Here is a 24,407-nt window from a genome sequence, read left to right as displayed (position 1 = left end):
ATCTCCATCAAGTTTAGTGTGTCATGATCTTTTCAGCTGATGGTTATGACAGAGGAAGAGCACAGATCTGAAAGTAAATAGTATAAAATCGTGTAAGTGTACACACATGCATCGACATGCTGATCGGGACATTGATGTTGGTAAAATCGTTACCCAGCTTATGCCGTTATGTGATTCAGTGCAACTATTGCAGAACTAAACTGCAATTCAATTGGAAACTTACATAATGAGAGTCGACACACGATGACCGGTGTTAATACACAATTTCTTTACTTTGGATAATTCTCAACATGTCCAAGTCTGTAGGATAAAGTGTTCTCTGTGGTTTTTAATATAACATTTAAAACAAAAATAATTCTCTACAAAAAAAAAAATTCAATATACAATATATATCGATAGGATCTGTTTCTTTAATTCTGCCCTGTGATATTTTTACATTTGAGCATGTCTCCGACTGCCACATAACCTGTACCCTGCACGAGGAAGTCGCAATGCTTCCCCCCCCCCCCCCCCCAAAAAAGAAAACCTTCCTAAGCACAGAGATCAATGAATTGTGTCACAGTGTGAGAGTATCATACACTAAAATAAGTAAAAACATAAAACTGTATTTTTGTTTATCTTTAAATAAAATATATTAGGGGCTCATTCATTTGGGCTGCACGATTAGAAGTTTACCTCTCCCACCCCCCGAACAACCCAACTGGGCTTTGTATAGGCAGCAAATTCTCATCACACAAAGAGACAGCGAACAGTCAGAGCCAAAAGAGTTTTGATTCAGACGCTTTTCCCCCCCCCCACCCCCTGCAGAAAATCCTGGAGGGTTATTCTTATAAGACCATCTATATGTTTGTGTCTATCCTTTTTTGGCACAGGGTCCATATTGTGCATGGTGATTTTAAGAGTCACATGTGAGGTGAGCTCTGTTTGCGAGACATAACACCATTATAAGTTCCCAGCCCCCTAGTTTATATTAAATGGGGTGGGCTTAATGTCACGTCCGTTGTGCATTATTCAGCACAGACTCGGCTGGTGCTTGCTTTAAATGCCACCTTCCAAGAATCAAGTGTGGATAGATATTGCCACTAACAGTTCAAGTATACGTGGACCACACTACGATTCTGCCACCGGAGGAATGCAGTGGTTTATATCTCCATAGGGGTTGCCATCACATGGGCTTTTCTCAATCTCTCCTAAAGTCCCATGCAGAAAATAAGGCACTGCAGAAGTTACAGACCCTCCCCCGTTTGTTGTTGGTTCCTTCCAGGGGATTGCATGACTTGTAGACTCCTCCTGCAGTGTGTGTTCAGCCATTGGATCCTCATGGGTTTAAATGCCTTCCATGCTCATTAGGAGCGTACAAACGAGGAGCAGAGTTGAGAAAACCAGCGTACTGCAGGCGGAGTCACAGTTCCTGTGGGTGGAGTCACATTTGGCATCCTGGCACAGTGCTCCTTTAAAGCCAGCGGGGCACAAGCAGCGCTGTCCTTGGTGGCAGGTCCCGCCGTTCTGACATATCAACAGTTCCTCATCGCACACGTTGGCTGGGAATGAAACAACACGTTAGAAGAGAGCCGAGATATCCTAAACTGGTCATACTCACACACCCCTATACACATATACTGCCTCTTCAACTTTATTTGCAATGAAGGCATTATATACACGCAGTGACGTTATAAGTCTCAAAGTCTATATTTTAAAACTCTGATACTATACCTCCCACCACAAATGGGCATGGTCATGCTACATGGGGGCACTGAATCATTCCAAAGCATTAGCCAGACTCCAATCATCCTCCCCTCACCTAAAAAATTCCCATGCTTTTCCATACAGCTGGCGAGGCACCTGCCTACATACCTCCCGATGTTTCGATCTATATATCCTCTATGTTTGGGAGGCATCCGGAGCACCCAAAGGAAACCAACACACTGGTAGGTTAAATAGCTTAAAAGAAACCCTTGTGTGTGTTTGTGTAATTTAGAGTGTAAGCTCCAATGCGGACTGGCACTGATGATTAAATGTTCTCTTCACAGCGCTGCCTGATATGGGGCACTATTTAAACAAACAATAATAAATCGTATAAGCAATAAATAATGGAGTCAACCACTATGAATAGTGGGAGTTTTTTCATGTAACTATTTCTGTATAAAAAACAAGTGATTATACAATTTACAAATCTTCTGACAAGTTTTGCATCAATTTGCAAATAATTTATGATCCTAATTTTGTATGTATCTGGAATATATCATAATCATACTGCAGGCTGATATAAACATAATTTAGACTCTTAATTTAGGTCAAAGAGACATAAATCTTCTAACACACCAGAGCAAAGGGCAGTCTGCAATCTGAGCAGATTTAGTATGTCTGCATTACTCAATCACTCGCCCGGAAAGGTCTTCCACACAACTCTTTCTGGGCCTGAGACTAGACAGCCCAGCATTGACGGATTCATTCTGTGTTTCATTGTTCAGTTGCTGCTCTTAGTATCCTTTGGGAATTATCAAAATAATCACACCTTCCTTTATAGCCAACATAACCACATTATTTCACAACTTAAATGTAGTGAACGTCATACACACATCAATAACAAAATGAAAAAATATAAAATTCAATTGAGAATTCAGAATGTGTCCTATTCCCTTGTTGAAAGGTGACATGTTAAATCCTCTGCAGAAGCAAAAGCTTCTGTAACTTGCTGGAGTGGGGAGGGGCAGCGTAGAGAAGCCGAAAGCATCACCAGATGGGATATTTAGGAAATGTTCTTCATAGTTCTGATGTAGATTTTAGATTCACAGTAATGATGTTCCCAGTCACGTAAGAGCAACAAAATAATTCATAAGTGTAAAAGTTAAAAACAAGCCAGGGGAGTTAGAGGTGATATATTTGTTTCACAATTATTCAGAAACTGCATTAATTGTAAATTGTTATCTCTTAGTGATTTTACGACTACCTTAGATTGCAGTATTTGCTGCAGAGCTTACAATCTGTTTCCTCTACCACAAGTCCATACACCCAGGGCTAATTCTGTTAACCCAACAGTGAGACTATGGGAGGAAACTGGAGAGTCCAGAGGAAACCCACGTGATGGTGAAAAAATACAATTTCCAAGCAGATAGTGCCCAATTCGTAATCAATGCCCCCTGTACCGTGAGGCAGCAATGCTAACCACTGTGCCCACATTCGGTGATGCTACTTACGTTGGCAGCCTTGCCTCCAGTGGTAGCCCAGTAGGCACTCGTCACACTTCGTACCGGTGGCTCCCGGCCGGCACACGCAGTCACCGGTTTCGTTGCAGCGTTCATGCTCGGATCCGTGCTGGTTACAGTTACATTCTGTAAAGACAAACGGGTCCACTCAACTGTAGGTCACAAAGTAGTACCGAAGAGAACGCCAGTACCGATGTATGCACCAGGTCCCAAGCTATGTAGAAGATAACAGTGCTCCATCTCTATTTCAACGAGACTATTGCTAGAGTTTTATCTCTAAACCACCGAAACACTATATTCTCTGATGTATATTTTTACTTTTTTAGGTCCTTTCGAAAGATAAATCACTTTTCTCTGCATTGGTAGTACCCCTGTAGAGACTGGCATTCCACATGAATGAGGACCCATCCTGCCGGGCCCACTCTCACAGCGTCATCCATTTGCATCAGTTCACCAACGTAATGACAAGTGAGCGTCCTACCATCAATAGTTACTGCGCCAGGACTTGAAAAGGTGCCATGACGGGTGAGTCCATTCTACTCCTTTGTGCATCTTCTAGCTGCTAGGCAATGAGGTGCTATGGATTGACGCATGGGGACGGTGATGAAACAAGTTTGAGATCACCTTAACCAGCCTGTCCCTCTTTTCTCAGAAGATGTGGAGCATAACATGTACTTTTATAGCCCTATTAATGTTCCTCAGCGTGCAAATGCAGTGTCTCATTACATGGCGATAATGCAACATTGCAGCCATACCTATATAGAAGACTTTCTCATGTGTTACCCATTGTAACTGTGTATTGTTGATATTGCAATGATATTGTTTTACATTGTTCTTAAACTAAAGCCAGGTGTTTTATGGGTTATGTTCAGGTGGGTTCAGTTACAGGATACAGATGAGGGGGCTGTAGCTGCATTCATTCTCCCCTCTTTTATCTACAGAAAGCCCTGATCAGCTGAAAGATCGTTCTGGCTGTACAAGCTTGTAAGGGGTTAATACTAGGAGTGTCACTTAATCATCTTGGCCTTGACCCTCCATTAACCTGAGTATGCCCCTATTACCTCAGGTTGTATTCAGCTAGACACCTTGGTGTCAACCCAGCAGGGGGACCAAGGGATGTACTGGGATGACAAGGGACAGCCCCTTTTGACAGACAGCCATTCTCAGAGAATCCCACTATCTAAGGCCACCCCTGACCCAGCCCCTGGAGCCGGGAAAAACTACATTGTCAAATGTATCTGTATATGAAACAAAGTTCATACATCCAACTTGTGTTTTAGGAACGGTAGATTACGTAATGCCCAGGTGTTCCTGTTTCTCTGATGTATGTGTCTCACACTTCACCTTCAGCTACACAGAGAGCGGATAGTCTGAGGGGCTTCTGTAGCAAGTGCCGAGTTCCAGATATTCAAATAGTAGTGTTGATGGGGTTGTGTCAGTGTATAAAAATCATGTGTAAGAGCAACAGCGCCACCTAGAGGTGCGCTGCACGTAATACCGCAGCTGTCTGCAAATGACAGTAGGGAATCTCCACATTATTTAAAGGTTATTGCATTAACTGTGTAACAGTGAGTAACCTCTTATGCTGTTAAGAGTTTGTTAAGTGTCAGGATAACAGATTGTAGGAATATTCTGATCAACTCAAGTGCTCTCCCCCGGTTAGATGCTTTAAAAGCAAGAAGCAGCACATGGGTTAATTGTAATCAAATTACCAAAGAATTATGAGCCATTACTCAGTACAGAGTGTGTCTGCGGCCGCTGCTCAGTGCACGGAGTCTAATGTGCTTATGTCTTTATACAGGGCGAGTGAATTATTCCTTTCTTACAGCGGAAGGGACATTTATTGTAAGTGACTGAATAATACAGTACAGGAGAGGGAAGTCGGCGGCCTGTGGCTCAGTTTAGGGGATTATCATATAGCCATTAATGCACACTTGGCTCCATCATTTAAACCTGAAATATTTATTAACTAATTTATGGCAGAAAAAAAAAATGATGTACAATTTATCCAAATCAAATTCACCGATGTTACAAAGAATTGTTGTGAATATGGCGTTAACTACAAATTAATTTAAACATGAATATTTGACTAATATTCCCCGATCCTAACTTCAAGCATTACAATCTAGCGGCACAACTCGCCCAATGTGTATTACGGAACACTCCGGGCACCGCCAGAATCTGGACTATGATAGAAGCGGAGAGTCTGGGCATCTCCTCAGTTTCTTCTCTCCCGTGGCTCCCATGTCTTAACCGCTCGTCTTGGGCCTGTCGCCACCCAGTCATTGCACATACATTAGCGCTATGGGACCGAACAAATACGAAATTTAAATTGGCTCGAACTCCTAGTCCGATTTATCCCACTTTTCGATAATCCCAAATTCCCACCCGGTTGTATATTAGCCTCATTTGACTAATGGAAGCGGGTGGGTGTTCAATGACCTCACTAAGGATACCTCCTTCCCCTCATTTGATGAATTAAGACCTAAAGTCAACATACCCAACAAATCTTTTTTTCAATATTTGCAGCTCTGAAATTTTCACTCCCCCGTTAAACCTGGCTTAGGGGCCAAACCACCGACTTTTACCGAATCACTCTCCCATAGATAATCTTCAACTAAAGGTCTCATCTCCCTTCTGTATTGGGAACCCAAGACCTCTGATGTGAGCATGAGGGAACCGCATGGGAGGAGGTCCTGGGGGAGACCCTGGACGATGGGAACTGGCAGGACATTAGGACAAACGTTGCTTTAGGTTCAATTTGCGTAAAAACAAAAGAGAACGCATATAAACACTTATATCGGTGGTACATAGTACCTACCAAGCTGAACAAAATTTTCCCGGACTCATCCATCAGAGGCTGGAGGGGTTACCCAACTAATGGCTCCTTTGTCCACATATGATGGCAGAGCCCCAAACTAATGCCATTTTGACTGAATCTTAAGAACTTTGCGTCCCTCTTATTGCATCTTGATGTCCCCCTCTCCCCCAGGTTCTTCCTCCTACCACTTGGGATATCTTCTGCCACTGCTCACCAGAACACTGTTTAGACACATAGGGCTAGATTTACGAAGTTGCGGGTTTGAAAAAGTGGGGATGTTGCCTATAGCAACCAATCAGATTCTAGCTTTAATTTATTTAGTACCTTCTACAAAATGATAGCTAGAATCTGATTGGTTGCTATAGGCAACATCCCCACTTTTTCAAACCCGCAGCTTAGTAAATCTAGCCCATAGTTTCAGCTGCCTTGTGCCAAATAGCTACAGATTGGAATAACGAAGTGCTCCAATGCTCCAAGTGATTACTGGCAAACTCATATGACCAGCATTCTTCACAACCCCTCTAAATCATTCCTCAAAGTGTGGGAGCAGTCGGCTTGCTACTTCCATTTTCATATGCCCTTCTCTGTATAATTTCACAATCTCTTATCTCCACCTGGTCCCTATCTCCCTCTCCACCTTTCTCTCTCTCTCCTTCCCTCTTTTCTCCACGTTTATCTCTCTCCTTCCCTCCTCTCTCTCTCTCCACCTTTCTCTCTCTCTCTCTCCACCTTTCTCTCTCTCCTTCCCTCCTCTCTCTCCTTCCCTCCTATCTCTCTCCACCTTTCTCTTTCTCCTTCAATCTTCTTTCTCCTTCCCTCTTCTCTCTCTCTCCACCTTTCTCTTTCTCCTCCCCGCTTCTCTCTCTCTCCACCTTTCGCGCTCTCTCCTTCCCTTCTCTCTCTCTCTCTCTCTCCACCTTTCTCTTTATCCTTCCCTCTTATCTTTATCCTTCCCTCTTCTTTCTCTTTTAACTCTTCTTTCTCCTTACCTCTTCTCTCTCACCACCTTTCTCTTTCTCCTTCAATCTTCTCTTTCTCCTTCCCTCCTCTCCACCTTTCTCTCTCTCCTTCCCTCCTCTCTCTCTCTCCACCCTTTCTCTCTCTCCTTCCCTCCTCTCTCTCTCCACCTTTCTCTCTCTCCTTCCCTCCTCTCTCTCTCTACCTTTCTTTCTCCTTCAATCTTCTTTCTCCTTCCCTCTTCTCTCTCTCCACCTTTCTCTTTTTCCTTCCCTCTTCTCTCTCCACCTTTCTCTTTCTCCTTCCCTCTTCTCTCTCTCTCTCTCTACCTTTCTCTTTCTCCTTCCCTCTTCTCTCTCTCTCTCTCTCCACCTTTCTCTTTCTCCTTCCCTCTTTTCTCTCTCTACCTTTCTCTTTCTCCTTCCCGCTTCTCTCTCTCTCTCTACCTTTCTCTTTCTCCTTCCCGCTTCTCTCTCTCTCTCCACTTTTCTCTTTCTCCTTCCCGCTTCTCTCTCTCCACCTTTCTCTTTCTCCTTCCCGCTTCTCTCGCTCTCTCCACCTTTCTCTTTCTCCTTCAATCTTCTCTTTCTCCTTCCCTCCGCTCTCCACCTTTCTCTCTCTCCTTCCCTCCTCTCTCTCTCTCCACCCTTTCTCTCTCTCCTTCCCTTCTCTCTCTCTCTCTCTCTCTCTCTCCTTCCCTCTTCTCTTTCTCCTTCCCTCTTCTCTCCACCCTTTCTCTCTCTCCTTCCCTCCTCTCTCTCTCTCCACCCTTTCTCTCTCTCCTTCCCTTCTCTCTCTCTCTCTCTCTCTCCTTCCCTCTTCTTTCTCCTCCTTCCCTCTTCTCTCTCTCTCTCTCTCTCTACCTTTCTCTTTTTCCTTCCCTCTTCTCTCTCTCTCTCTACCTTTCTCTTTTTCCTTCCCTCTTCTCTCTCCACCTTTCTCTTTCTCCTTCCCGTTTTTCTCTCTCTCCACCTTTCTATTTCTCCTTCCCGCTTCTCTCTCTCTCTCTACCTTTCTTTCTCCTTCCCGCTTCTCTCTCTCTCCACCTTTCTCCTTCCCTCTTATCTTTCTCCTTACCTCTTCTTTTTCTTTAACCCTTCTTTTTCCTTACCTCTTCTCTCTCACCACCTTTCTCTTTCTCCTTCAATCTTCTCTTTCTCCTTCCCTCCTCTCTCTATCCACCTTTCTCTCTCTCTTCTTCCCTCCTCTCTCTCTCTCTCTCTCCACCTTTCTCTTTCTCCTTCCCTCCTCTCTCTCTCTACCTTTCTCTTTCTCCTTCCCGCTTCTCTCTCTCTCTCCACCTTTCTCTTTCTCCTTCCCACTTCTCTTTCTCCTTCCCTCTTCTCTCTCTCCACCTTTTCTCCTTCAATCTTCTTTCTCCTTCTCTCTCTCTCACCACCTTTCTCTCTCTCCTTTCCACCTTTCTCTCTCTCTCTCTCTCTCTCCACCTTTCTTTCTCCTTCCCGCCTCTCTCTCTCTCTCTCTCTCTCCACCTTTCTCTTTCTCCTTCCCACTTCTCTGCCTCTTCACCTTTCTCTTTCCCTCTTCTTTCTCTTTCTCCTTACCTCTTCTCTTTCTCCACCTTTCTTTTCTCCTTCCCTCTTTTCTTTCTCCACCTTTCTTTCTCCTTCCCTCCTCTCTCTCTCTCTCTACCTTTCTCTTTCTCCTTCAATCTTTTCTTTCTCCACCCTTCTCTTTCTCCTTACCTCTTCTCTCTCTTCACCTTTCTCTTTCACCTTACCTCTTCTCTCTCTCCAGCTTTCTCTTTCGCTTTACCTCTTCTCTCTCTCCAGCTTTCTCTTTCGCCTTACCTCTTCTCTCTCTCCACCTTGGTCTTTCTCCTTCCCTCCTCTCTCTCTCTACACCTTTCTTTCTTCTTCCCGTTTCTCTCTCTCTCTCTCTTCACCTTTCTGTTTCTCCTTCCCACTTCTCTGCCTCTTCACCTTTCTCTTTCTCCTTCCCTGTTCTCTTTCTCCATCTTTCTCTACCTTTTTCTTTCTTCTTCCCTCCTCTCTCTCTCTACCTTTTCTCTTTCTCCTTCAATCTTCTCTTTCTCCTTCCCTCCTCTCTCTCTCCACCTTGCTTTCATCTTCCCTCCTCTCTCTCTACCTTTCTCTTTCTCCTTCCCTCTTCTCTCTCTCCACCTTTCTCTTTCTCCTTCTCTCTTTCCACCTTTCTCTTTCTCCTTACCTCTTCTCTCTCCACCTTTCACTTTCTCCTTACCTCTTCTCTCTCCACTTTCCCTCTTCTCTTTCTCCTTACCTCTTCTTTTTCCTTCCCTCTTCTCTCTCTCTCTCCACCTTTTCTCTTTCTCCTTCAATCTTCTCTTTCTCCTCCCCTCTTCTCTCTCTCCACCTTTCTCTTTCTCCTTCTCTCTTTCCACCTTTCTCTTTTTCCTTCCCTCTTCTCTCTCTCCACCTTTCTCTTTCTCCTTCCCTCTTCTCTCTCCACCTTTCTCCTTCCCTCTTCTCTCTCTCCACCTTTCTCTTTCTCCTTCCCTCTTCTCTCTCTCTCTCCACCTTTCTCTTTCTCCTTCCCTTTTCTCTCTCTCTCCACCTTCCCTCTTCTCTCCACCTTTCTCTTTCTCCTTCCCTCTTCTCTCTCTCTCTCCACCTTTCTCTTTCTCCTTCCCTCTTCTCTCTCTCTCTCCACCTTTCTCTTTCTCCTTCCCTCTTCTCTCTCTCTACCTTTCTCTTTCTCCTTCCCTTTTCTCTCTCTCTCCACCTTTCTCTTTCTCCTTACCTCTTCTCTCCACCTTTCTATTTCTCCTTCCCTCTTCTCTCTCTCTCCACCTTTCTCTTTCTCCTTAGCTCTTCTCTCCACCTTTCTATTTCTACTTCCCTCTTCTCTCTCTCTCCACCTTTCTCTTTCTCCTTGCCTCTTCTCTCTCTCTCCACCTTTCTCTTTCTCCTTGCCTCTTCTCTCTCTCTCCACCTTTCTCTTTCTCCTGACCTCTTCTCTCTCTCTCCACCTTTCTCTTTCTCCTGACCTCTTCTCTCTCCACCTCTCTTTCTCCTTCCCTCTTCTCTCTCTCCACCTTTCTCTTTCCTCTTCTCTCTCTCCACCTTTCTCTTTCCTCTTCTCTCTCTCTCCACCTTTCTCTTTCTCATTACCTCTTCTCTCTCCCCCTTTCTTTTTCTCCTTACCTCTTCTTTCTCCTTCAATCTTCTCTCTCTCCTTCAATCTTCTCTCTCTCACCTTCAATCTTCTCTCTCTCCTTCAATCTTCTCTCTCTCTCCTTCAATCTTCTCTCTTTCTCCTTCCCTCTTCTCTCTCTCCACCTTTCTCTCTCTCGCTCCACCTTTCTCCTTCCCTCCTCTCTCTCTCTCTCTCTCTCTCTCTCTCTCTCTTTTTCTCCTTCCCTCTTCTCTCTCTCTCTCCACCTTTCTCTTTCTCCTTCCCTCTTCTCTCTCTCTCTCTTTCTCCTTCCCTCTTCTCTCTCTCTCTCTCTACCTTTCTCTTTCTCCTTCCCTCTTCTCTCTCTCTCTCTCTCTCTACCTTTCTCTTTCCCTCTTCTCTTTCCACCTTTCTCCTTACCTCTTCATCTTCTCTCTCTCTGACAGCATGCCACATCGCCTCCCAAATTGAATCTATATTTTCTACCTCCCGCTCTCTTTCTTTCTTTTAATAAAGAGAAAAAAACAGTTCAGTCTTCTCTTTATAAATCCTCAGCCTCTCGAATGATTGTCTGATCACATTCTCTCTGTTTTGGCACCCGTTCCTTATGTCACATACTATTTATGTATATGGCCTTCTATGAGTGCCTATATATAGTACATCTTTCTTCGAACTAGAGATTGTAACGTACTGAACTTTGCATAAATAATGTTTGTAAAAAAATACAAAATAATATAAAATAATGCATTTCAGCCCCCATTGTGTACGTAGTCTATAGTTACATACACACGCCGACTGTCAGCATTGGTGGAATGTTCAGACTTTTGAAACTCAAGTAGGACTAATTTATTGTCCTCTAAGAAGAACTCACAGCTTATGTAAATTGGCTTCGACCACAATAAAATGCTCTTTTCAAATTTAACAAACAACAGAGCCTGACAAGTGTCTTGTGTACTGAGCCTATATTGGTTACAGTCCAATTAAAAAAAACAAAAAAAAAACAATCTTTACATGTAAAGGTAATAATACTTGACTCCCTATAATCAATACTGGGTTGCTGCTCTCCACAGCTGTCATACAGTAAAGCTCTGTGATTTCTGTGCTGTAGCTGCTGTCATCTTGAATTGTATTTTCAAAGCCACGTTCAGAAGGGACTGGGTGCCCAGTAAAAGTTAAAATTGCAGGTGCAGGGAACATTCAGATGAACCCATTGTTCACTGGATTGGGGGAAGGTATTAACTTGACAACCACATTCCTTTCTTTTTAGTGCTGCCAGGGGGTCTACTGTGTCTGTGTCCTGTGGAACTTGTCCCAATGGTGGAAGCATGCAGACATCTGAGAAATCAGATTGCTTTATATTGGGTTTGAATCCCAATTTTAGATAATGCATTACTTCCTGGGGCTAGAGCTCCCCCATTGATGCTAAACGGCTCTCCTGCTGACACAAAAAGAGGTCTGCCCAGAGGAGAAATGGACTGGACATGAGTATAAAGTACATGTCAAATCTAGTCCTGATTGGAAGAGGAGAGGGGGTGGGGACTGCACTGAGCCAACCATATTGTCCACCCTGCTCAAACATCCTCTAGGACTATCGCAGCATTTCAAGTGCTTATTTTAATTTTTATATATATATATATATATATATATATATATATATATATATGACAGGGTGGCAGAATTTGTCTGCATATAAAGACCATATGTTGCTGTATTCTGTGTGTGCCATCTTGTATTCTTGGGTGAGCTATACACACTATACGTCCTACAAGACCCTACACAACACCTATTATTTGCTGTAAACCTATGACCCACAAATAAGAGAGAACCATCTAATCCGTTCCCTGTTAGCCCTCTCTTGAACCCGGCACCCTTAGTCAATGCTCTGTCTGCTACCGAGCAGTACTGATTCAGATTAAGCAATTAGGAAGAACTAGCTACAGTCCCAAGCAAAGAGGTGCTGCAGCAGCTATACCAGAGAAACACCCAGATGTAAGCGGTTCCTTGTGCCGGTGCAGGACCCTGGTGGTGGCAGAGGCTACTGTGCCAACTACTTCTACAACTGGTGCACAGCGGGCAGTTGCAGTCAGTATCTGTCTGGTGGCCGACAGTAAATGTGGTCATTAACGGCAGGTAAATGACGGTAAAAGGAACCTCAAGACCAATCAAACCACAGATAAACTGACGAGCGAGACCGAGGAAGCCCATCGTGTCACTCAGTAACTCACGTATGCAGATGTTCTCATCTTCCAGTTCAGCAGAAACATTCCGGTAGAAGCCGAGCCGGCAGTGTTGACAGTGCTGTCCTCGGGTATTGTGCTTACAGCTGACACATGTCACCACATTCAGGAAGTCGATGAAACTGCAGCGGCTGGAGTGCCCGTAACACTCACAATCTGAAAAAGCAGGAATATCTTGAGATACATCAAGAAACATTATGACTTTCAAACAGCCAGGGATGTACAACTACTTAATATAATGCATGGGCCATTGTAGAATGGGGATTCTGGGTCGGTATCAACGGATCACCTTAGCTAAAAGCTGTTTTGTAGGGAAGAGCCAATAGCAACATTCACAAATGCGTATAAAAGTTACAGGAACTGGTCAGAACTGAAGACATGGGAAGCCAAGACTACCTTTTATACAGTATAGAAAAATCTGTTGTGCACCTATTGAAGATCAGAGTAATAAGACGCTCATGGAATTTCACAGTATATATTTTTATGAATGTTACAAGATTTCATTCCATGACGGATCAATTTTTTAAATTTCTCGTAGCTCTTTAAAAGCTTAACCTTAGAATTTCACCGAGCCGTTGTCACCTAATTTTTCCTATAATTGGACAAATGCAAACTGCATTCCAATTTCCAAATCTGGATGTTTCAATTAAATTTAGCAAAATGTGAAGAGGCCTGTGCCAGATCCGTGACCTTGCCGCCGGCTGGGGATGATGTTACCAGATTCAATCAAACACCGGAGGGGAACCTCACACGCAAGTGTCAATCTCCCTACAGCAAGGCTTGAGGGCAGCAACCAAATGGGCCCGAGGATCCGCAATGTATACAGGGGGGGGGGGGGGATATTATGATTAACTTTAACATGAATACTGCAAATTTTAAGCATGATGGAGGGAGGCATTGTGATAGGAAGGTCATGCAGATGTCAGATGAGATGAAAAATGAAAAGACCATTCAGAAGATTCTGTCACATTCTGATACCCACTCACCGGGAATATCGTGATCCCAACATTAATTAAACAGTCCGTTTTACTTGCAAGACTTGTATGCTCTCATTGCAAACAGAACCCTCAGCACCTCTAATTAGAACAGCAACAGCAAGATAGGTTAAACATACCAAAGATATAACCGCAAATACATAGCTGAAATGTTCATTTAAAGTGCAACTGTTGTCTGCAGAGAGTGGAGGCAGCCATTTTGTGGGCTGGACCAATATGATACTTACCAACTCCGTACTCTTTACCTTTGGGAGGTCCCGGAAGGGGAGGTGAAGTGAGAGGACGGAAGGTGACGGGGCGCTACAAATTGTGCCTTTTTCACTCCACCCCGTGCTGCAATGACGCAAAAACGTCATATTGCCGCTGGGGGCGGGGTCAAAATTGAGTCTTCCGTCTTACCCATTACACTAGGAAGGTCATAAAGAATTAAACAATGTTGATTATGATTTACAATTTAAGGATAAATTATGAAGTGTCTCAGAGAAGTCACTCATTCCTGATATATTAATAGGATGCATTTCATGAAAATTAGTTAGACCCAAAACATGGCTGCCTCCCTCGTTAATTTAAAAACATGGCACAAATAGACCAAATGTGCTCTGTCCCACGCCAACCAACAAGATCAGACAAGACAAACGTTGGCTCTCCAGGTGTGGTAAAACTACAAGTCCCAGCATACCCTGTCAGCTATCGGCTGGCAAAGCATGCTGGGGCTTGTAGTTTTAAGCCACAGTTTGTCCTGGCCTGAAGTAGATAATGGCTTTGAATAGGCGAACTTGCAGAAGATGGAGCTACCAGTCCTCTACATTACTTAGCTGTGCAGTATACATAATGGTGTCTGATTACTTGCTATTTATTACAGTATATGAAGTTATTAAAAAAGCATCAAAGTGTCATCAGTTGTACCCAAATGTAATCCAATCTAACACAGCAACTAAATATCAAATTGTTCTAAAAATAAACATGTTTATTTGCATTCCTAGGCGTCGATCAAACCTTCTAAACAGGAAAATTTGAGAAGTTGCCCATAGCAACCAATCAGATTCTACCTATCATTTATCTAGTACATTCTAGAGAATGATAGCTAGACTCTGATTGGTTGCTATGGGCAACACCTCTACTTTTCCTGTTTAGAAGGTTTGACACTTCTAGTTCCTCCTAATCTATTATTCTCTGTGTATTTTTTCACCAATATTGTATAGTTAAGTGCTTATAGAGTGTGCATGTCCTCTACACACAGTGCGGGCAGCCATTTTGTGTCCAGAACCGGATAGTCACAAGAAGGCACCCTATCAATTCGCTAGTATATGGTGACACCACTAAGGAACAAAACAATGTCACCGAGGCACCCAGTACCTCGTTTGTGAGTTCCTAGTGATTGAATAGGCTGCATTTTTTACGATGACCGATTCAGCGCACAAAATGGCCACCTCCGCTTTGTATACACGTTAAAGTAAATCAAAACAAGCAAACATCTCTCTGATAAAATGGATATAGGTCGTGATTACCTTTTGAATTCTTGACCAACGCATCGGTGACGTAGGCCGGGGTCGGCTCAGGGACTATGATACCCTTTGGGGAGGCTTAAATTTGAAAAACGAAACACCTTACGATTATGCTTCACAGCTGGACGGGGTAATAAGTATAACTAGGAATTTCTGCAAGGACGACTGACACAATCTAATATAATAACATATGTATCTATTGTACTGGTTTATCTATATTAGACTACTACCATAAGCAAGGGCTAGATCCTACGGCACCCAGGTACCTGTCTTAGAGTACATCTGGCCAGTAGAGGGAGTCAGAGGCAGCTCTCTGTGAACTGGTGGGGCAGCTGCGTGGTATAAATACAGAAAGTGAAGGAAGAGATACAAATACTGTTAACAGAGCTCCTTACAGGTACCTCAAACATGTCTGCTTAACTGTGCATGGTAAATGTATATGCTATAGTTTTATGTTAACAATCTGTGCAGGCCATGAGCAAACTAATATCTGCAACCTCTTTGCAGTCATATTTTCGGTCCTTTACGGACCTGGCAACGCCCCCAATGACATTATGCGCTATACCTAGTGATACCACACGGATGTCTTGACCACTAAGCCATGCTCCCCTATCTACGGTCATGTGAGAGACGTGTCACACATCATTAAGATTGCCAGGAGAGCTCTAGGAGGAGATTACAGGAAAAAGAAGTCAAATAACGGCAACTGTACTGAAAGGGTTCTGCAAGCAGACTAATTAAAACCACTATATAAACTAGTCCTATAACAAGAATATTTTCTACACTAGTCTCTTATAATTTACAAAAGGAAAATAACAAAATATTGTTTGAGTCCCCTACGTTAAGGAAAAAAAAACATCCATCAGTTTAAAGATCATTGTTTGTAAATAATTGCTATATTTGTCTGCTACCTTATGGTTGGATAATAACATTTAATCAAATCAGCTTCTCTCAGCACTAACTGTCGGATTCCTATAATTTTCAAATACAAACTCCAGCCACACCCCTGTGTGACGTAAGGTTTTCTCAGGTCATAAAATCTACCCCATACTTCTGTTTAGGTCCCAAATAAGGTAAAAAAAAAAAAGTTATAGGAATCTATTGCAAATTGTCTTGATAATTTAGGTTAAAAAAATAAATAAATCAGGAGACCTAACTACCTGTTGCAGAGGGGAAAAAAAGACCACATTAGAACTTAGTAGGCTGCAATCTTTATTGTTAGTGAATAGGACTGTTATATTTTCAAATTCACTTTATAACATGTCGCCACCTGAAATCTCCAAGTTACAAGTAGATAGGTTAGAAACCTGCGTGGTTTTGTTTTTAGAATCAGAATTCAGCAGAAATGTTAACAAAAATCTGCCATTAATATCATTAACAATTTGGCCACTTCTATTTATCATATAATAATATCACACTAGACCTTATTTGGTCAGTGAAGAGTAATATTGTCACAGTAAGGTGAAGACTATATAGGTGATAGAAAGACTACTGAATATGTCCAATTATTGTGGAATTCCATTAACATTTTGTGCCTGTGAAGTGTATTTTAATAATTTGTCGGTTTACCATATTGCGCAGAAGTCACAAAAATGTAATCAGCAACTGCACAGAAACTTTGCCAAGTCCAATATAATGCAGGTCATGGATTCCAATGGGATTTACTGCCAGAAAACTAATATATACCCTTATATGAATACTTTGCCCGTTTACCTAATGGTCAGTACATTGTTCTTTAGTGTCACTGCAGCTTACAGGTCTGAAATATTTGGTAACGTGGATTACATTAAACTCCACCCAAAACTAAAACAAACAATAGTTTGGGGTGTTATTAGGCGATGTCCAGGGTGTTAAAGAGGGAGGGGCATATTACTCATGCTTATGAGAAGTTCATGGAGGAGGGGCTTTGACAACTAAACAAGTTCCCACCAGAGCAGGAAAGATGATCCCTCATCAGTGGACCCATCGGATATATGGTGTAGCAGTGTTGGAACTAGTGAGCTGTGGCCCCCTCTGAAGGGAGGTGGGTACCGGGGCCTGACCCTCTGCATCTGCCATGCAGCGGGCCCCATTATCTTCATGGGCCCCCGGTGTATCGCACTGGCTGCACCAATTTCGTCACTGATGTGTAGGCAAATAAAACTTAACATACCTAAAAACTCATTTTTTGGTAGAGTTACCCTTTAAATAGAACTCACTAGGGGACATTTAGACATAGTTTGCAAAACAAATATTTTGCAATGATGGGGCTTAGTAATACCTGCTTGTGTATGGGATGCAGCTTGTCAGCAGAAATAATGGCACAAATAAACCATTTGTCACACGCTAGGGGCTAGATTTACTAAACTGCGGGTTTGAAAACGTGAAGATGTTGCCTATAGCAACCAATCAGATTCTAGCTGTCATTTGTTTAGTACTTTCTACAAAATGACAGCTAGAATCTGATTGGTTGTTATAGGCAACATCTCCACTTTTTCAAACCCACAGTTTAGTAAATATACCCCTAGGTCTTAATAAGTGTGTACGGTGCTATTCAGAGGATTCGCTGCAGTTTTTATAAATTGATGGCAGTAGAAGCAACTGAAAATCAAATTTTAGTGGCCATATTAATTAAAAAACATGTACGTATGATGTATTCGTCTGACAGCCGAGGGGTTAAGAGATTTCCGAGTGTACTGTTTAACATGGCAAACGCTGCAGGGGACACCTCCTAAGAGCAACAGATGGATAGTTTACCAGTCAACGCCGACTAGTGTGAGACCCAAGGCTACCAAGTGCCATTGGACAGCTGGCAGTAGCCGGGGGCAGTATTTGTAGGCCCGTGTTTCCACGGTAACAGCCCCCTGCGTTACGTGTGGTGTTTGATCAGCTGCGATGACAGAGAATGTAAGATGGACAGGTAGCGGGTAACAGAAAGATTGCAGAACCCGAAAATATCACTGGCAGACGTTCTGGTTTAGAGACGGTTAAATAATCTTATTAATTACGGTGAAAGTCAAATACTTTCACGTTTGAAGGAAAAAACCAGCTAAAATTGGTACTTTTTAGTCACACTTTGTTCTGTGAGGACCGGTGGTTTCCGTCTGGAGTTTGGGATTTAGTCTTTGGCTGCGCGATCCCTCGTTCCTCACATTTTTTAGCGGCTCCAAACTCCAATGTCTAAAAATACATTTCAAGGTTTCCGAGACTTTGGTTTAACTCAATCACTGCCAGTCTCACCGGCGGGGTCTCCTTGGCAACCCGCGATTGTCACATTTTCACAATTTTTCACCTCTATAAATAGTTCCGAAAACGATCAGAAATGAACCATCTCCTCCATCTGTACAGACCTCTCCCAGATATCATTTTATTGGTGGTACTTCCCTGATTTTAGGGAACAAGGGGGTTGCAAATATTTGTAATCTTTCTGGTCAAAAGAACATCTTGATCAATTGATTCTCAGATGTAGATATATTTAATTAAAATAATAGCTATGTCATGAAACCTTATCAAAATGAGTGGCTACAAAAGGTGTTTCTGGCAGACATCTTTCATTTACTGACTTATACACACCCTCGTGCAACTTTTACTAAATAAAGAGTTTTTTTCCCTTACGGCTTTCTTCTGTGTTTTTCACCCATGTATTTATATCACCAGGATTGTGTTTATTCGTGTTGGCCTGGGGTATTACACAAAGCTGGACTATAGATACAACTGAATCCAATGCAGACAGCACAGTAGATCTTTGTCATATTCCAGGGTGGCAGAAATAAACAACTCTGATGATATATGCATGACTGAAAAGCACAGAAGGAAGCCACACATAGATTATACACTGAATTTAGTGAATGATGGAGGGAGGACATATACCAGCCAATAAATTAAAGTCATCTAAAGATAGTGTCTTTCAGAAATGCAAGAGTTTCAGAAAGGAAGAAAGGGGGACTGTCCCGGGAAAACATATGGGAGATTTAGGTTAGCATGGTTTAGGATAACCTGGTTTGCCCACCCTTATAAAAATACCACCTTTGCAGATGTTCAGCTTGCTGTAAATATTTCTAAGGGGAAGATATACAAAAGCCTCTAAAACAGAAAAGTGGGGGCGTTTCCCATAGTAAACCAATCAGATTCTAGCTAATTTTATAGAATGCAGTAAATAAATGCTACCTAGCATCTGATTGGTTGCAATGAGCAACGCCTCCACCTTTAGTACATCTGCCCCCTAAATCCCATGCACCAGCAAGTAGTGGTAATGACTGTGGTATAGCAGTCACAGACATACCTCGGATTTTTTCGGGTAGCTCCTGGCGCTGCAGTTTAGGTTCCAGCAATGCAGGGGTCGGTGAACTCCAGGGTGCTTCAAACAAACAGATTTTAGGGTGAGATTTGTAGGAACACGGTGGCTTTAGAGGACAGGCAATTGCATCGCTCCTTCTAGCTAGGGCTAAGAGTTATAGCAGAGGCTACTGCCTGGTATGAGAGCGACTGCGGAAGATGTAAAGAGAACACACATCCGATACGGACTATTGTACGTAAAACTTCCACTATGTCCTGTTCCTTAGTAGTAGGCCATGGTGGCAGGATGGATAAATCAGAGTACCGACAAAGAGGCAGATGAGAGTCATTTGGAAAGTCAAGGTCCAATTTCTGTGTCCTTATAATATTCCATTACAGACTTATTATCACCCACAAGTCTATTGCACATCTAGTATTACTGATTTTATACCAGAGAGAGTTGGACTCCTCCCATTTGTTGATAAAACCAGGGATGAACTAAATAATCCCTGTTAAGAAACGCCTTTGAATTTAACTTCCATCATGTGCAGAGAGCAGCTGATTGGACGGCTGCACCAGCCGTCCAATCATTGCTATCGGCACATAAGGTGTCAGCAGGAGACACACGAAGCGGCAAAACAAATGTAGAACCCGCCAGTCGCCATCTACAATTCCCTCGCCAAGGCTGCCATCTGTGAAATCCCACTTTTCGGGGGAGGAAGCAACCAATCACATTATTTATTTTAGCTGCTTTTATGTCAGATATTGGAGACTTAGGACTATATTGTACTCTAATTTATTCACCTTCTGCCACCTTTTTCATGACCAGTCAGGGAAAATGACTTGTGAATACGTAAAAGTGTACTTGCCACTGAAATGAAGATTAAGGGGGCAGCCATTTTGTTTGACAGCAGACCTCAGAGTTACCGCTACTGAAAGGTACACTAAACCTAAAATGCAATTTGATCCACTATAGAACAGCACAAAGATATATGTAAAAGTCCCCATACATGGGCAAAACCTACAGATATTTCATGTTGCTTATATGTGTGTTATACAGTCTAGTGTAAGCTGTTGGTCTCTGTTATCAGCAAAAATTTAAGAATCGGAGTATCCAACTGCTGCATGGGTAAGTCATACGTGCCAGATTTTAAGGTTTTAGTACCTCCCCAGGCAAGTGCAGGAGGGGGCGTGGTGACGCAGTCGAGAGTCGAGTCACTGTGGCCCCGCCCCCCTGCTGCGCAATGCGTATGGTAGGGGCGGGGCCTGAAACTCTGGAGTCTCACGGACATTCCGGGAGAGTAAGTATGGGATAAATAGATATTAAATGTTCCCCAAGATTGGGATAAACCCCGGAAACTTTTTTAACACATATCTGTGACTGTTACTAAAAGCTCTTTTATATAAAGAAATTGTATATATTGTTTAGTGTCCCTTTAAGCGATGTATGGAGATATAGTTATTTAATAGGATTTATTTTAATTGATTTAACAAATAAAGACAGAACGTTAAAAAAAGTCACTGCAGGATGAGAGTCAGAGGTCAAACAACATGGCTGCTCCCTGCGGTTTTGTCTCAGTTGTAAAACATATAAACATGACCAATATACCAGCTTATGGTCTGTGTGTCATTGGTATTAACGAGAAGCCCCGATGGCTCCCAGGTCTGGCCTCAGACCGTTAATAAGCTCTCATACCAATATGCTCTGCAGTTACTAATGATCTGCAAGCACCAGCCTATATAAGGCAGTATAGCAGCGAGCCATGGTGCGGTTAGGCCCAGCAGGGTAGGGGAGGACCTACCTTCTTCTGTGTGGTCGTGTATTGTTCGTGAGGAAGGGGAACCCACCTGCAAGGGGGCCGGAATAGAGGAGCGGGTGTGCTCTGGCAACAAAGCTGACACAGGAAAATCTGATAAGTTCAGCGGCTCATAATAAATTCAGGTCTCCCTTAAGAACTCACAGACCAGGCCTGGCCAATCTGTGGCTCTCTAGGTGTTGTGAAACTACAAGCCCCAGCATGCCCTGCCAGCTATCGCAGACTGTTTATTGGCAAAGCATGCTGGGGCTCAAAGTTTCACAACACCTGGAGAGATGCAGGATGGCCAGGCCTGTTTATGAGCATTGTGAAAGGAGATATCCTACAATGCGCCCCCTACTGTCCAGAAAGATGAACTGAATAAGACAACTCAGTTTCTTCTCAGTAGAACAGAGTTACATCTTTCATCCTGATCTCTCACTTGTACTATTACTTTTTTAAAGCTTTTATTGACCTAAGTACTTATGTCTTGATATTCAACTACACTTTAAAAAAAAGTAACAATGCTGTCGACACTGAAAATCTAATACTTTATAGAGTTCTCTATATCATTGTGTTCCATCATCTAATAAATTAAATACTAATGATCATTCTTGTTATTGTGCAGAATGTCTTTTTTTTTTTTTTGAACAGTTGTATTTTAATAAAATTATACTTAAATTACATCCGCCACCTACACACACTGGAGACATATTTTTTGGGAGGTACCCAAAACTCAGAAGGATGCAGCCTATCAATTCTCTAAGAACCAGTGACACTGAAGCATGATGGGAAGTCACCGTTTCCCAGTGATTTGATAGGCTGGACTCTCAAGAATATTGGTTCAGGCCACAAAATGGCCGCCTTCACTGTTTGTGGGTGAATGGAGTACTTGTCGCAATAGTAAATGAATCAGTACTGTTAAAGATGGAATAATACACTCCCTACTGTACATTATAAGGATATTAGGAGTCACCAAGGAGTTCTGTGGTCGTACTAAGGTGTCAGGTTGGAGTCACAGAAATGTGAGGTGACTTCTAATAACTGTATTAATTTCCACAAGTAGGGGGTGCAATATTCTTATAATGTGCACATTTTTCTAATATACGAATTATAAGCAATGACTCTATACAGATATTATTTACATGGGGAACATATATATTATATATATATATATATACACATATACACACACACAAACATATACATATAAATATATATGGTATTAATGTTGATATACATTTCCAACTGTATCATTATGTACATTCAATTTCACTGCTTAGTATGAATTATTGGTTTTCAAGTACTTGATACAACTCAGCATAGTTCTACAAGGCGTTACTGAACTGTAGGAAACTTGTTGTCAGAATTTTACCACCAGAATAAGACATCTATTCTACAGAAGACTCCACACAATCTATTGCTCGGAATACCTGCTTTCTGTTCCGTCTCCGGAATACCAGTGAGCTCTGAAGTCTGGAGAACTGGATCCACTGATCATCGGAAAGTACAAAAACAAACTATCAGGTCCAATCACTGGGGACAGCCTGGGCACTACGGTGAAGCATCTAGTTCACAATCTAGAGGGAGAATGCAGCCTCCACTAAATACTATTTATTATAGGATTTTCCCGTCACTACTGCCTGATCTTCTGCACTTACCTTTAGCAATAATATATTGATGAACACTAGGACAATTTAGATGCTACATAGCAAACGTGGACTCTGTATTAAAAACGGAATGTTCTATATTTTACAATGTGAATCCATCGGACATTATTTGATTGATCTAGTGCAAGTTTTACCATGAAAGTGAATGTCTGATCGTTGTAGGTCACAGCACAGTTTCTTAGTGAATGACCCTCTATAGGATTACAAAAACTGGACGAGATTCTGATTGCGTTTCACAGACTTTATACAATGACTTTTCTTCCTGGCATGGAGAGAAAAGCTTTGGATTTGTGACTCAACCTTGTTTCCTGCATCTTTCACCTTTTGATGAATTGCTCTGTAATTGACTTGTGCACAGACAGGGCTGGCTAGAAACCCGCAGAGAAAGAGCCAACCTAACTGAGGAATAGCCTGGCCAAGCTGTAGTGCTTTACTGCATGGGGGAGGCTGTCAAATAATTTCTCAATTCACAACCAGGGTTTTTTTTTTTCTGAAACCTTGTCCAGTATTTTTACTACTGTGCTTTTTAGGCTCTCTTATTATTTTGTGATAGTAGCCCATTTTCATTATTCCCGTATACTAAGGTTAAATTGGAGCTGCCACTTTCAGTTTGTTTTCTTATAATAGTGAAATATTATTCTTTTTTCAATATTCTATCTATAAATTGGGAAGAGACCTATTGCCAGCAAAAATGGGTGTTAATAAGTTTATTAATGTGTGTAAAAAAGCTATATATATTTATATGTAGATATATAGCTATATTGATATATATATATGCACATCCTTACCTGCTTCATAGGCAAACCGAGGTGTGGGGGGGGGGGGTTCCTAGTGCCTGGAGACCCCCCTTCCCAGCCTGGGGTACTGCATGCTTGAGGTGGCTGGACCCTGCCCCCGAGACCATCCACTTTGCAGCTTGTGTGCAGATCGTTTCTGTCTGCACTGTTCACAGCCGTCTCTCCCCAACAAGTATTGAAAGCAGCCAGAACAGGTAGGAGGGAGCAGGACAGTCTGTCGACTGTTCTGACACACTCAGTCAGGACTTTGTCCTGATTGTAGGGACAGTTGGCAGGTATGTCCCGCTTCACACGGCTCTGCTCGAAAAGGGAGAGCTGTGTGCCCCTAACAGTAGTGCACGCAGCATTGCCCGTGTATATGATGGGGATAAGAAGAATTGGAAAACAGCCAAGCACTGTCTAAAATTATAGCCACGCCCTGAAGCATCCTGGCCACACCCACTGGCGATGTAGCATGGAATCCCCTCTCTACAAATCCTGCGTTTGCCCCTGTACTTTACTGGAATGTCATTGAAACTCCCAGTTATTTAGGCTGCCGCTATTTAATACCAGTTTAACCTCACAAGTCTTCCTGTATTTTGCTCACCCCACCAACATACTAAGGCATGGAGATAGCAGAGGGATGGGACCATTGCTAAGCCAACGGAGGCAGACAGGCACTACGTAGGGTGGGAGTAACGCCTGCTTAATGCTATTCACAAACCTGGCGTAGTGATGGGAACAAGGGTTGCATAAGTAGTGTTTAAGTCAGTTGTATGAGCTGGTCGGGCCGTGGTGACCTCGGGCCGGGCTGTGTCTAATACTAGTGAGACATAAAGACAGAACGTGTATCGTCACGTGGTAAGAATTCCTCTTGGCCAGCAGAGAGTTCATTACAATCTTACAGTTTCAGAACCTTTAAATCACAAATTTCCCAGTCCAGAAACTAGCCCTGGTACAAATACTCCACTGTGTGCGACATCCTATATTAAACACTGGTACAGATCACCACATTCAGTATTTGTCTGTTAATGTCAAAGAGGCTTCAAATACATGGCTGACAAGCTACCAAC

General features: G+C 42.6%; 1 protein-coding gene across 6 annotated transcripts in view; it reads right to left on the bottom strand.

Annotated features, from left to right (window-relative positions):
- Window positions 1–246: 246 nt before the first annotated feature.
- Window positions 247–24,407, bottom strand: part of NTNG2 (netrin G2) — a 74,089-nt gene continuing 49,928 nt past the window's right edge. For 2 of the 6 annotated variants that reach the window (XM_075185276.1, XM_075185277.1), the window contains 9 exons: window positions 24,059–24,157; window positions 22,322–22,381; window positions 20,895–20,987; window positions 19,100–19,174; window positions 15,105–15,170; window positions 14,842–14,916; window positions 12,327–12,494; window positions 3,198–3,332; window positions 247–1,541 (listed from right to left, as the gene is read on the bottom strand). In XM_075185276.1, the coding sequence (XP_075041377.1) occupies window positions 1,327–1,541; window positions 3,198–3,332; window positions 12,327–12,494; window positions 14,842–14,916; window positions 15,105–15,170; window positions 19,100–19,174; window positions 20,895–20,987; window positions 22,322–22,381; window positions 24,059–24,157 (986 nt within the window). In that variant the 3' untranslated portion in view covers window positions 247–1,326. The remainder of the gene's footprint in view (window positions 1,542–3,197; window positions 3,333–12,326; window positions 12,495–14,841; window positions 14,917–15,104; window positions 15,171–19,099; window positions 19,175–20,894; window positions 20,988–22,321; window positions 22,382–24,058; window positions 24,158–24,407) is intronic. The other 4 variants (XM_075185278.1, XM_075185279.1, XM_075185280.1 and 1 more) reach the window with 4 other exon arrangements.

The sequence above is a fragment of the Mixophyes fleayi genome, chromosome 9, assembly GCF_038048845.1.
Source record: "Mixophyes fleayi isolate aMixFle1 chromosome 9, aMixFle1.hap1, whole genome shotgun sequence".
NCBI classification, from domain to species: Eukaryota; Metazoa; Chordata; class Amphibia; order Anura; family Limnodynastidae; genus Mixophyes; species Mixophyes fleayi.
Note: the sequence above shows the minus strand (reverse complement) of the source record. Positions and strands in the feature narration are given on the sequence as shown.